The 14,874-nt window shown below is 41.2% G+C and overlaps 2 protein-coding genes across 2 annotated transcripts in view; both read left to right on the top strand.

The window, feature by feature from the left end:
• LOC138606820 (multiple epidermal growth factor-like domains protein 11) overlaps nucleotides 1-14,874 on the top strand; it is a gene marked incomplete at its 5' end in the record, with an annotated part of 53,651 nt that overhangs the window by 21,487 nt on the left and 17,290 nt on the right. The window contains one exon of the mRNA XM_069679286.1: nucleotides 13,914-14,060. Within this exon, the coding sequence (XP_069535387.1) occupies nucleotides 13,914-14,060 (147 nt within the window). The remainder of the gene's footprint in view (nucleotides 1-13,913; nucleotides 14,061-14,874) is intronic.
• Nucleotides 716-9,358, top strand: LOC138606817 (uncharacterized). The gene is made up of 6 exons (XM_069679282.1): nucleotides 716-857; nucleotides 2,522-2,623; nucleotides 2,835-2,909; nucleotides 6,101-6,157; nucleotides 6,268-6,342; nucleotides 8,831-9,358. Exons 1-6 carry the CDS (start codon nucleotides 719-721, stop codon nucleotides 9,070-9,072), a joined length of 690 nt encoding a protein of 229 aa, XP_069535383.1. The 5' UTR covers nucleotides 716-718; the 3' UTR covers nucleotides 9,073-9,358.

Here is a 14,874-nt window from a genome sequence, read left to right on the forward strand (position 1 = left end):
CTGGGACCACATTCAAAATTGCCGATTCCGATCATGCCCATATCAGCCCTGATCCCGATCCTGCAGATCAGATCGGGACATCCCTAAAAAAAATCTTTGTTCTTCATTCATGTCAATGTAATTTATTTATTGCTTGTGAGGCTGTTGTGGGCTCATAGTTTACACAGATGACTCTGATTTGATAAATTCATCATGTTAGGATACTGCATTATAAATATTGACCACAACTATTGACAGCAAATTATTTTTTTTCCAAACAGTCCTGGTTATTTTGAAAGAGATACAAATTTGAAGCTAATAAAACACGTTGGGAAGCTAATAAATGATTGCATTAACAAAACAAAAAAAGTTTTTGGCCTGGGACTGAAAGGGTTAAGAAGCATCTTTGTTTGGGCAGTGTATTTACTATGGCACAAATCCCAGTTCCAAATGTAATGTGCTAGTGATACAATTATGTATTCAGCTGAACACGCCTTAATATTCTCTAAATGGATAATAGATATATGATGATGATCTGCTGTTTGAGCATCTTCTTCATTAAATTTCATCCAAATTTGTCCGTAAGTTAACTTGTAAATTTGAGTGAGTGGTTATTGGTATGGCTATTTCATATTCAAGACTAAAACAGTTATTTCTTTCTTTCAGGAGGACTGTGCTGCTGATTATTATTCTTATTATCAGACCATTATCAGATATCAGCCATTACCTGGGTGACCACATGCCATCAAGCTCAGAGCCCTCAGACAGTGGGAAGGATTCACAACAGGTCTACACAAAGTCCTCATTGGAAAAAAAACTCCAGAGCAACACAGAGGAGGACAGAGACTGTGGCACAGACGACACCAGTGACGATGAGGGTAAGGAAATGACACAGTCCCAAATTACAGTGAAATTCTGTGTAAAAGGACCAAAACTAAAGTGGGACAAGAGACATTACTGTGTTTACTGCACAAAACCACAGAGCAACATTCTTCCTCTTCAGGAGCCTTTTGAAGGAGATCTAGATGTGCTTCATTTTCAAACAACAAACCAGAAGATATAAAATGCTGATTTAGGGCATGTAGCATTCTAGTTTTATCAGTAGTGTTTTCATTTCCTACCTTTAATGATTGTGGAAAAGCACTGTATTTTTCCGTGCCCGTGTCGTTCCCTTTATTGAGGATTATTTAAGATGTCAGTCATTTCTTTAACATAGAAGTCCGATTTAGCTTTTCCAATTAGAGACATACATCTATTTCTTAAGTGCCTAAAATGTTTCCAGTCTGATTGACATTTGGATTTTCTTGCAGTTGCCCAAGCAATATTTTGCTCATGAATAATATCAGAGAGTTTATCTGAAAACCATGGACTGTCACGTCCTTTGACTTTAAATTTTCTAAGAGGAGCATGCCTATTTATGACCTCCAAGAAAAGTGATTTAAAATAAGTCAGAGCCATTTCAGGGTCTGGAATCAGGCATATTCTGTCCCAGTCACATAGATAAAGATCATATAGAAATGCTTGCTCACAGAAGTATTTGAAATGTCTTTTGTATAGAATACGTGGTTGTTTCTTCGGGAGCTTTGTATCTCGCACTGCAGCAATTACGCAGTGATTACTAACGTCATTAGCGAATACGGCTGTGGCTTTATATTTGTGGGGAGAGTTAGTTAAAAAGTAAGTCAAGGAGCGTTGACTTTTCAGGATGTTTACGGTTGGGCCTTGTCGGAGATTCTATAAGCTGCGTCAAGTGTGCAGAATCGCAAAAATATTTAACAGGTTCAGAGATAGGAGCCAGCCAGTCCCAGTTTAAATCCCCCATAACAACAAGCACACTACTACAAAACATAGACAGGGATTCAGATAGTGAAGACAAAGTTCCCCTTGGAGCAGAGGGAGGTCTGTAACATCCCACAAGTGTCATAATACAACCTTCAGTGAATTCAACTTTCAATACAAGCAGCTCGTCCTGTTCAGGTTCAGATTTGAATAAAAGTGTCGTTGTCTGATACGTGTTTTTTATATAAATCTAACTCCTCCACCTTTTGCAGGGCGGTCAGTGCGAAAGATGTTGTATCCATCCATACAAACATGACTGTCTGGAGTAGATCTACTTAGCCATGTCTCTGATAATACCATGATATCAGCATTTGTTGTCTTAGCCCAAATCCTAACCATATCGATTTTCGGTTAAAGACTCATGTGCACAAAACCAATACCAGATGTGTGCTGGAAGTCTTTGGGAGTTTCAAAGCGTTCAGAGTTTATTTCAGGCCCTGGATTAGACTGCATGTTTCCAGACAACAACAACATGATTATGCATTTCAGCGTGTGTGCACAATGCGTGCAGCTGACGTTTCTCTTTAGGTGAGATTTCCGCATGAGTTCTTGGCCAGAGTTTTTAGGCAAGAAACAGTTATTTAGGAGGAGGAGGCTTAGGAGATGAAGTCCTGCGCACCGATCGTCAAACTAAAACATTTGAGTAGTTTGAGGTGATATTTTGACATGATTTTGTTGTTCTGTGTATATTATGTCATAACAGTTCCCTCATCTTCAGAAGTGGGACCTGTACAGGAGTCACATATCAGTGGAAGTGTTGAGGTCCTCAGTGTGACGTCTTCCAAATCCACTCAAGAATCAGATGGTAGGAAGTTACTTGAGCAGCAACTGACAATTTCCTTTTCATCATTGATTATTCGCTCACTGTTCTTATTCATCAATTATATTGTCTATCAATGTCAGGAAGTAATGAAATAATCACTGTGAATACCAATTCATGATGGTATTCACATTTAATATTAGCCTATGTCAGAATGATGAATTTAATGCTGAGATGGTATCATCTTTTCTTGTAGAAGAAACACACGACATGACAACAGAGACCTCACCCTCAAGACCTCCAGACAAGGGGAAAAGGACTCAGACAACAGGTAAATTCTTCTTCTGTCTTACTTGTGTTTCCTCCTGTGAAGTAACAGCCCTGTAGTTGGTGTGAATGCTGAAAGCATATGTTCTTCTACTTTTTATTCTGCCGCGTTTTGGCGCGCTACTCCTTCCACAAACTTCAACCGATTCAAACCATTCAAACATCATTACGTGCGCTTCATTCGGGATTCATGTGCTATGACTTTTAGCATTCATACCATTCAAAAATTCAGAGTTATTCCCGTTTTTCCCAAAAAAATTCCCCATCTGGAATGAATGGGAAAAAAATTCAAACTCTCAAAAATTAACACTAAATTCCACCCTCCATAACTCATTCATACATTCACTTAGAAACTCCATTCCACCTTTCCAGCTTTCATCAAGACCATTCAGCTTTTTCATAGCATTCATACTTTCTTCACAGGACCCTTTCAAAGCACCTAAAGTTTTCACAAAACGAGTGAAAAATGCCCAGCATTAGAGTGGGTGATGTCATCGCCAGAGGGGGGATGCTGTGAAAAAACACTTCCCAATTTCCAATTTCCCAAACAAATTACAACAGCGCACAGAATGTTCCCTCCACAAACATAAAAAATGCATCAAATTGTAGGTAATCTTGTGCTGCTCGTGGTAAATGGCGGCCCAAAGCCAAAAAATGTACGCTTTTGCCACTAGATGCCTCAATGTCCCAGAAAGTTGCCCAAGTGCTCCATCTGCTCTAATGTTAAACATTTCTGGAGAACTCCAAATAAAAGCCCTTCTTTCTGTCGCCGCCCTGACCACATTTTTGGCCGTAGAGACATAAAATTCGAATGACAGCTTCCTGAAACCCTTGTGATGCTCATAAAATGTTGTGTTGGTAGCATTTACAGTCTTGGCACAATGGCAGGAGATTGAGAGGCTTTTCTCAGTTAAAATCTCAGTAAAATCAACTGCTCAGCCAAGGAGTCACACAGCTGCTGCTAATTAACCCACAGCCTCTCCTCATGAGCCATCACCACGGCAACTGCTGAGTTCAGCTGGGGGTCACTTTAGTTCATTTGGAGCTTAGTTGTCACACTTACACACCCAGGACAGACATTTTAACACTATCTTAGGCATTTTTCAAGGCTGCTCTTCAGTTTTAAACTCCTCCATCATCCTTATCACCTCCTCAGTCATCTTCTTCACCTCCAGACTGACTCTCGTCACCTCTAACCTGACCTTTATTACCTCCTCAGTCATCTTCTTCACCTCCAGACTGACTCTCATCACCTGTAACCTAACCTTTATTACCTCCTCAGTCATCTTCTTCACCTCCAGACTGACTCTCATCACCTGTAACCTAACCTTTATTACCTCCTCAGTCATCTTCCTCACCTCCAGACTGACTCTCATCACCTCTAACCTAACCTTTATTACCTCCTCAGTCATCTTCCTCACCTCCAGACTGACTCTCATCACCTGTAACCTAACCTTTATTACCTCCTCAGTCATCTTCTTCACCTCCAGACTGACTCTCATCACCTCTAACCTAACCTTTATCACCTCCTCAGTCATCTTCTTCACCTCCAGACTGACTCTCATCACCTGTAACCTAACCTTTATTACCACCTCAGTCATCTTCTTCACCTCCAGACTGACTCTCGTCACCTGTAACCTAACCTTTATTACCTCCTCAGTCATCTTCTTCACCTCCAGACTGACTCTCATCACCTGTAACCTAACCTTTATTACCTCATCAGTCATCTTCTTCACCTCCAGACTGACTCTCGTCACCTGTAACCTAACCTTTATTACCTCATCAGTCATCTTCTTCACCTCCAGACTGACTCTCATCACCTCTAAGCTAACCTTTATTACCTCCTCAGTCATCTTCTTCACCTCCAGACTGACTCTCATCACCTGTAACCTAACCTTTATTACCACCTCAGTCATCTTCTTCACCTCCAGACTGACTCTCGTCACCTCTAACCTAACCTTTATCACCTCCTCAGTCATCTTCTTCACCTCCAGACTGACTCTCATCACCTGTAACCTAACCTTTATTACCACCTCAGTCATCTTCTTCACCTCCAGACTGACTCTCGTCACCTGTAACCTAACCTTTATCACCTCCTCAGTCATCTTCTTCACCTCCAGACTGACTCTCATCACCTCTAACCTAACCTTTATCACCTCCTCAGTCATCTTCTTCACCTCCAGACTGACTCTCATCACCTCTAACCTAACCTTTATTACCTCCTCAGTCATCTTCTTCACCTCCAGACTGACTCTCATCACCTGTAACCTAACCTTTATTACCACCTCAGTCATCTTCTTCACCTCCAGACTGACTCTCGTCACCTGTAACCTAACCTTTATTACCTCCTCAGTCATCTTCTTCACCTCCAGACTGACTCTCATCACCTGTAACCTGACCTTTATTACCTCATCAGTCATCTTCTTCACCTCCAGACTGACTCTCATCACCTCTAACCTAACCTTTATTACCTCCTCAGTCATCTTCTTCACCTCCAGACTGACTCTCATCACCTGTAACCTAACCTTTATTACCACCTCAGTCATCTTCTTCACCTCCAGACTGACTCTCGTCACCTGTAACCTAACCTTTATTACCTCCTCAGTCATCTTCTTCACCTCCAGACTGACTCTCATCACCTGTAACCTGACCTTTATTACCTCCTCAGTCATCTTCTTCACCTCCAGACTGACTCTCATCACCTCTAACCTAACCTTTATTACCTCCCCAGTCATCTTCCTCACCTCCAGACTCATTAATTCATATATTCATTCAACATTCAAGTGCAGCATTAGCAGCTTAGCGTCAGCTCTTCAACAACATATTACAGATCATTCAAACTTATATTCATTCAACATTCATGCACAGCATTAGCAGTTTAGCGTAAGCCCTTCAACAACACATTTCACATCATTCATACATTACATTAATTCATCTTTCAAGCACAGCATTAGCAGTTAAGCATTAGCACCTTCGTATTAACAGTTTAGCATTAGCAGCTTAGCGTCAGCTCTTTTAGCAGTGTAGATGCTATATTCAGCACACAGCATTCACACCCGATTTCTTCAGAAATTGCATTTTCTGTTTCCTATAATGTCTTATGAACTTAATACTTTTCTTCATTGGTGGCTACTTTGAAAATATGTAACTTCACGATGTAATGATATTGTCTCATCTGTTTTTCTCCTCCTGAAGGGTCCTCCAAAGAAAAGAGGTCAAAGGCCAACTCTGAGCCAGTTCCAGATTCAGATGGTAAGGACACAACTTCATAATCAATGCAGAAACACTGTTATATGCGTATTATTGTATCTTTCAGTATGATAGTTTGTAGTTAATGCTGAGGTGTTTTTTTTTTTTTGTAGAAGAAACACACGACATGACATCAGAGACCTCACCCTCAAGACCTCCAGACAAGGGGAAAAGGACTCAGACAACAGGTAACCTTCATGCACTGAAGGATATGTTGCTACAAGTCAGCCAAGAGAGACAGCTACTGAGTAGTAACCAAAAATGACAAGTGAAGTTGATCTCCTGTATTTTCAAAGGTAATGCAAGCACTATATGGAAACGGCATCATCCATTTTAGTGTATCATATTTACTGCATCACCAGCACCAATAAATAATAGGTTGCTGAACTTTGCTCCGTTTAGGACATTTTACATCCACAAGGTTTATCTTTTATTATCAAGGTTTTTACAGACTCCTGTCTGCAGCTCTCCTCACATCGCTGCTAAACCACAACTATGTATCAGATTGAAAAAGCTACATGCCTAACAGAGCTATTGACTTGGAATAAGTAATAAACTAGCTTTTAGAGGTCGACCGATTGATCGTTTTGGCTGATTAATCGGCCCCGATAGGACTTATTAAAAACTATAATCGTCTGCGGATCTGGGCTCTGATAGTGGCCGATGGCTGTGCAGCCTCAGGCGGGGACGTACATCGCGTGCATTCGCCTTTTTAATGGAGTCTCCATATGTGACATGCAGGTAATGCAGGTACCTGGGATAATTAATTAAAGTTAACTTTATAACACAGCTTTACTCACAAATTATGATCATGATAAGGTTGTTGTTTATAGTGTTGCATTATTAATGAATTAGACTATCGTTAACTTTCACTGCTTTTCTGCCGAGCTCATGCTGCTGTCTCTGTTTAGCTAGCAAGCTCGCTACAATTTGGCTAGCAGTGAGCGCAAGCCTAGCACAACTAATGGGATGATATATGATCATTTGAGGGGCACTTCTGCTGAAAATATAAGTTTGCGTGTGCAACTCCCGACGATACTCTGAACAACTTTTAGAAAACCATGAAATGCCACTCGTACGTGGAGACCGTGAGAGGGGTGGGTGGGGGCTAAACCTTTGCTGTACCGGGGATCAGCTGATTCATATTATATCTGACTCGTTTCAGTTTATTTCTCCCCTCAGAAGTTATCTCTGGAATATAACGTAACAATATCAGCTCTCCACGATACAAGACAGGCAGGCAGGGAGGAAAATAAATCATTTAACTGTTACTTAGATTACTTACCAATGTGGCGTTCTCTCTTCTAAATAATCCAACCACGTAACGTCAACTGTGCATTCATGACATGAAATCACACTTTTTATGATCCTTCTCACTCCGGTAATGTGCACAAACACTAATAGTTTGTGAGAGTGGTATTTAAAAATGTAACGGGACGCGCAGCATCTGGCCTGATATACGCCACGGAAGAGCGCATCGCCATGTAAACAAATCCAACATATTTCCAACGATGTAATCCAACAGATCACACTCAGGATACTCTCCGTACTTATTATCAAAGTCAAAGTGGCAAAAACTGGTTTATTAAAAACCTGCGTTTGCATAAGGCTGCTGTAGGAGTAAAGCACGCCACGACGTCAACACAAACTGTTGTGAACAATGTGTAGGTAAAGTTAAAGGAAAGGAGCGAGAGACTGACGCAGGGGCGATACATTCGCTTTTTATATCAGACTCTTATGTTTTTTTTCTCCCCAATATATGCCAGAAAGCATCAGTGATGATAATAACAATTCATTTGTAACTTTAGTAAAACTTTACTTTATCAGAAAGGTTTTATTAAACCAGCAACGTTAAGAAAACAACTGCAGCATCATTTCAATTTAGAAATGATTAATAAAGTGCAACTTAAATCATTCATGTAGATTGAAATAAATATTAAATATATAAAAGTAAATAATAAAGTTTTATATATATATATATATACATGATCTATTTGATAGCCTATTTAATGAATAGTTATATTGAATAGATTTACATGTTTCTTGTTTCTTACATTAGAGGGCAGCTGGAGGAAACACAGTCCCTCTACGGGACTATTTAGCTGAGGAAAGGCACAATGTGGGCACAACAAATTGAGTTAGATGTTAATTTGCAAATAATATTTTCTTTACTACTTATTTTATTTATGTAGGTATTCATTACTCTTTGAGATTCATGTTCTGTTCCAGATTTATGGTTTTATTTTGTTATTTATTTGACATAGACTTTCAGTTCAACAGTTATGTGTAAGGATATGTAATAAAGATAAAGATTAGAGAGAGATTCATTTAAATTAGTTTGTTTTGTTTGGGAGATATTTGCCGATTAATCGGCTATCGGCTTTTTCCTCGTACAAACTATCGTTATTATAAAAATCCACTATCGGTCGACCTCTAGCTTTAGTCTACTATGGACAGTAGTAGATTGCAAAGCAGCTGCATTCACCACTTGGCAATGTTGTAAAGGTAATATTGGGTATTGTATGAAGTACAGTGATCTAACTAGTCTTTTTCAAAAATAAACAAGTAGAAAAAGAAAACCATCCATCCATAACATACAGAGGACTGCATAATATTTAACTTCGTGAGGATGTCAGCACCATTGTACATTTATGTTTTTGCTTATTTCTGTTTCAGGTGTGGAGCCACAACTTCTCTCCCAGAGAACAAGCCATCGCAGGCCTTGGAGTTCTAAAGAAAGAGAAGCAGTGTGGCGACAGCTGGGTCTGTACATCACTCTGCAAAGAGTTCCTGGTAAAGAAGAATGTGTAAAGGCTCTTGATGCAGAACCGGTACTCTGCAGGCGTGATTGGAGGGATGTTAAGAACCAAGTATATATTGCCATCACAACTCGTAAAAGGAAACAGATTTCTTCATGATTGTGGGTTTTTTCTAAATAAGCTGGAACTGAGATGGTTACATTTGTGTGTTGTTTTAAACTGCCTCAGGAGGTTCTAAATTCAGCTCTCACATGGAAGTTCAGAGTGATGTGTAAAACAGCAGCTGTTTTAATGTTAACTGCTGAAAATAGATCAACAAAGTCCTTTGTGTTTTTTGAGTTTTGCTGTGCTTTAGGATGGCAGCACACCTGTCCTCCAATCCCAGAGTTTTATTATTTGATGAGTTGGGCATGAGACTCAAAAATAAACAACCAGCACTTTTAAATGGCACTAAAATAAAAAAGTTATTTTGCTATTATATGAGTGGTGATTTTTTCCATTTAGCCTCCTGACATTAGTAGAAACTTGCATCGGTTTGAATCAGTAAACAGCAAAGACTTAATGTGGCCAAGTTTGGTTTATAATATAGTGCATCTCAGCTTTTTGATACAGATATATCAAACAGTGCATTTAATCTTTCCTTTGATTGGTTTTAAATTGACATTGTGTTTTACTGTAGTAGATGACATCTACTGTTATACATAACTGCAAAAGCCTCAAAGTCCCCCTTAAGTACAGTGAGTACAGTAATTGATTAGAAGTTATTTCGGACTGCATCAATTAGTCACTGAACAGATTAGTTAACGACTACTGTCTCAACTGAATAATCATTGTAGTAATTTTTCAACAAATTCTGGTTGTAGCCTCGTGTCAATTTGATTCTTTACTTAATATGATAGTAAACTGATTATCTCTGGGTTATGGTCTGTTGGTCAGACACAACATAACATTGGAGATGTCATCTTGGGCTTTTGAAAATTATACAAAGCATATTAATCTACAGATTAAAAGATAATGAAAATAATAGTTATTTGTTTTTCTTAACCAATTGTAAATAAAATTAATTCACTTAAAAAATGCTGCTTTGACTCTGATGCAGCTTGTAATCTGTAAAGTAAATAAACGATTCAAATGAAATGATTGTAGCGGAGTAAAAAGTAGAATATCTGCCTTCAAAATGTAGTGGAGTGGAAGCATAAAGTGGCAGTAAACAGAGACACTCAAGTAAAGTACAAATTCCTCACATTGTACTAAAGTACATAGCTTGAGTTAATGTACTTCAACTCAAATTAGCCTGTAGCCACGGCTACATGTATTGTGCTACATGTACAACATGAAAGCACAATACATCTGAAAATGAGGTTCTTTATTTCAGCTTCATCGTCGTTCTTAGCTTTATGGAAAAGAGATATGCGTCCTCTGTACTCCATCTTCCTTGAAACTGTCTGATTTGGAAGGAGACATCTTTGTTGTTCACAGAAAACCAACAAATAAAGCTTCGAAGCTGCTCTCTTCTCATCAAAAACTGGTTATGTACGGGAACCTTTGACCTTTGCCATTATTCTGCACCAAACTAAATACATTTAAAAAAATAGAATTGTGATTTTATTTTGATTGCGTATGAAAGGGTAATTTATGGGAGTGGGGAGGGTAGCCAGAAATGGCCTCCAGAGCAGCAGTATGAGACCACTTGCCTATTGTGAGAGAGACACTTAAAAACAAACAAAAACAAACAAAAACAAAAAAAGTGTGTGTGTTGTCAAATCTGCCTAGCAACAGCCACCGGTCCTCATAACTACAGCAGAAAAAGATTTATTTTACTTTGAGTGTTCTTAAATCTGAAGTGACATTCTCACTCAGTACTCCCATCTAGTGAAACATTTGATGTTTGCACCATTCTAGCTACAGTGGAAGTAGGGGCCCTCACAAGGCATAGAGGAGACGTGGACCTCACAAAGATTTATAGACATGTATGTGTGTGTGTGTGTGTGTGGGTGTGTGTGTGTGGGTGTGTGTGTGTCTCTTGTGCGCTGCAGTCTCCAGACTGTCCCCTGTGAGCAGCGAGGGCTCTGATCCGTTCTGCAAGCCAGCTTCTGTGTAGACAGACTGCTGCCTCTTAGGACAGACACACACACACACACACACACACACACACACACACACACATATATGCAAGACTGATGAAAGAAGGAGACACTTCAGCAGATGATTAAAGGGCAGAGTCTCTGGCAGAATTGGTTGGACTTTTGGGTTTTGGACTAAAATGTTTGTTCTTGTAAACCGACGTGTCTCCACACATGCAAACAGTTTGTTTAAAGCTGATACACACACAGGTCTGTTCTGATGTTAACATGTTTGAACGTTAACGTCAGCGCTCTGTTGGGACGTGAAACGAGAGTGCAGCCGGGGAGCTCGCTGCGTTTCTGTTGCTTTGTTGTTCTGGTTTTTACTTCTGTGATTATTTGGATCTGCCTGTGAGGTGGTCTTTGAGCTCACGGAAGATGTGGAGATACATGTGTGAAAAAGACTCTGGTAACAGTGCAAGTTCTGACTGACGTGTTTACTGCAGTCAAACTTTAAAGTACAGGATCTCAAATGTAAAAGTATCTCTCTTCTGTGGACAAGAACGCTGACAGAAACACCCAGAGTCTAACTCCTCCCACTTCCTGCACGTGAACAAATATTTGGACAATAACGCTAAACCAAAAGGTTTAATAATAATGCTCACAACTTTAATTATATCGCACTTTTCTTAACAAGGTTACAAAGATTATAATTTATCATTTAAGTCGAGGCCAATTATTGTCGTCTAAGCCTCTAGATGCAACAACCAACTGTGGCGCAGCAGCTCTGCTTCAGGACAAGCTCTCCCAGCTGAACGTGCCCGACTCCACCTGCAGGTGGATCACAGACTTCCTGTCCGACAGGAGGCAGCACGTGAAGCTGGGGAAACACGTCTCTGACTCCAGGACCATCAGCACCGGCTCCCCTCAAGGCTGCGTTCTTTCCCCTCTGCTCTTCTCCCTGTACACCAACAGCTGCACCTCCAGTCATCAGTCCGTCAAGCTCCTGAAGCTCGCGGACGACACCACCCTCATTGGACTCATCTCTGGTGGGGACGAGTCTGCCTACAGGTGGGAGATTGACCACCTGGTGACCTGGTGTGGTGAGAACAACCTGGAGCTTAATGCTCTGAGGACAGTGGAGATGGTTGTGGACTTTAGAAAGACAGCAGCCACACCCGCCCCCATCACCATCAGCGACTCCACTGTTTCCACTGTGGAGTCTTTCCCCTTCCTGGGGACCATCATCAGCCAGGAGCTCAGGTGGGAGCTGAACATCGGCTCCCTCATCAAAAGGGACAGCAGAGGATGTACTTCCTGCGGCAGCTGAAGAAGTTCAACCTGCCAAAGACAATGATGGTGCACTTCTACACCGCCATCGTTGAGTCCATCCTCACCTGCTCCATCACCGTCTGGTACGCTGCTGCCACTGCCAGGGACAAGGGCAGGCTGCAGCGTATCATCCGCTCTGCAGAGAGGGTGATTGGCTGCAATCTGCCATCTCTCCAGGACCTGTTCACCTCCAGGACCCTGAGGCGTGCAGGTAAGATGGAGGCCGACCCCTCTCACCCCGGACACAGTCTCTCTGAGACCCTCTTCTCTGGCAAGAGGCTGCGCTCCATCAGGACCAAAACCTCCCGACACAGGAACAGTCTCGAGGTCTTGGCTTCATTTTTAAGGAGCAGTCATGTCATCCATCTTTTTATACAGGTTATGGCTTAGACCCGCCCCTTATTAGGTAAATGGTTGTGATTGGCCTGACCTGAATCAGGCCGGATGAAAATCTGTCTGAACAAAGGAAACATGAGTGATTACGATTACCTCAGCCTTTATCATTACTCTGCTTCTCTCGCTAATTTATTTATTTATTTATTTATTTAGCCAATCTTCACCCTAGTCTACCACTATTATTGGCATTGTAACCATAAGTATGTGTCTGTTGTTGTTCATGTAACAAGGACATATGTTGTTGTGGTAACAAGAACATATGTTGTTGTTGCTCTCTCTGCCTGTCTCTATCCTGCATCTCCTTCTATCCCATGTTCGGCCCGTCCAGTCTCTTCAGATGGCTGTTCAACATGAGTCTGGTTCTGCTCGAGGTTTCTGCCTGTTAAAGGAAGTTTTTCTGCCAATGTGCTGAATGTTGCTAAGTGCTACTCATGGTGATTCATGTTGGGCCTCTCTTTAAGTAACAGAACAAAGAGTCGGTCTAGACCTGCTCTTTCTGTAAAGTGTCTCGAGATAACTCTGGTTATGATTTGGAGCTATACAAATAAAATTTGATTTGATTTGATTGACAGATTCAGCTCGTTCCCTGCCTTGATAAAAAAAAAGGCATTTTTTTCTGATTTTCTGACATTGAACGAAACATTTCATCAGAAGATGAAGAAGAACCGTTAACACACAAACAAAGGAGGACTTAGTGTCTTTATTAGGTAGTAGTTTCATGTAAGCCAGTACAACAGTGTGTGTGTGTGTGTGTGTGTGTGTGTGTGTGTGAGTGAGTGAGTGTGTTTGCTATTTAACCATAGAGCTCTATGAAAGAGAAACAAGCATCACATTCATTCATTTTTGGTTTTAGTCTTTCTATTTGTTAGAAGAAAAGGAAAATGATTGTTTCAGTCGTATGCTGAATTTTACGTCGTTGTCTCTCTGATCCTTCTCCTCCTTCCTCTCCATACGTCTCTTTCACACTCTTCGTCCCCGCTGACTCGATATCTGAGGAGGTTTTTAAAGCTCTTTGTTAATGTTCCCTCTTCCTCCTTCTTTGCATCATTCTCGTTTCTCCTTTTCCAGCTTTAAGTGACACATCTGAAACTCTGCGAGCAGCGCTGGGGACTCAGTTTGACTTCACTTAGCAGCTGGGTAACAAAGAACAAAGGCCCGTACTTCATCATACACTGAAACAGTGCGTGTGTGTGTGTGTGTTTTGTGCAGGTGTCCACTGTGACAGTGTGTGTGAGGAGGGACGCTGGGGGCCGAACTGCTCATACAGCTGCACCTGTGAGAACGGAGGCTCCTGCTCCCCAGAGGACGGCACCTGTGTGTGCGCTCCGGGCTACCGCGGCACCAACTGCAGACGAAGTAAAGACACACACACACCCACACACACACACATACACACACACACACACACACACACACACTGTACCTGTGCTGCTGTAGCTGCAGGGCAGTGAGGGAAGAAGAACTCTAATTCAACACTTTGCAATAGCATTATGTGAATAAGTAAAACAAGACGTACGCTGAATTTTAAATCTTTTAAAACTGTGTTTTCTTTGCAAACTTGAGCAACTTGGAGGATTCCGTCCGTCTGTGCATTCAGACACACGTCGACACTGACTTCAGCGTTCTCTATGAAAACACGGATCCTGTACAATAAGGCAGCTACAGTATTTAAAGCATTTTTGCACATGTGTGCACTGGAGTTTCTTTCTGTCACTCAGAAACATACAGGCACGTGTCATTTGGGGTGACCAAAGAAAGAGTCTGACTTCCTGCTGCTTGAAGTCTGTGAACATTACTCGAGGTGTTGTGAAGTGTGCGAGCAGAGCGTCATCGATTATTGTTTCAGTTTTATTCAAAACAAAACGTGTGGACAGACGAGGAGGAGATTAAAACACACACACACACACACACACACACCAGTGTTACATCACAGTGATATATTTTGGGTCACAGTTTGGGTAATTATCTTAATGAGTAAAATCCTGTAGTGTGGAAGGAGCAGAGCGGCTGCACGCTCGTCTCAGAGGAACATCGATTACAGCAAATTAAAGAAGTTAGAGAAGACGAACGAGGAAAACAAGGCTAATGCAGCCAACAGGTTTAGCCCACACACACACACACACACACACACACACACACAGGTGTGGTGGACACAGCCTATATTAAGTTT

This window comes from Semicossyphus pulcher, unplaced genomic scaffold, assembly GCF_022749685.1.
Source record: "Semicossyphus pulcher isolate SPU_LCO1_2020_fin unplaced genomic scaffold, fSemPul1.0.p SCAF_38, whole genome shotgun sequence".
In the NCBI taxonomy this organism is placed as follows: Eukaryota; Metazoa; Chordata; class Actinopteri; order Labriformes; family Labridae; genus Semicossyphus; species Semicossyphus pulcher.

Coding starts and splice junctions, on each gene's coding strand:
- LOC138606817 (XM_069679282.1), top strand. CDS start 719: ATGCCATCAAGCTCAGAGCCCTCAGACAGTGGGAAGGATTCACAACAG. Junction 858..2,521: donor CGACACCAGTGACGATGAGG/GTAAGGAAATGA, acceptor ATGTCATAACAG/TTCCCTCATCTTCAGAAGTG. Junction 6,158..6,267: donor GCCAGTTCCAGATTCAGATG/GTAAGGACACAA, acceptor TTTTTTTTGTAG/AAGAAACACACGACATGACA.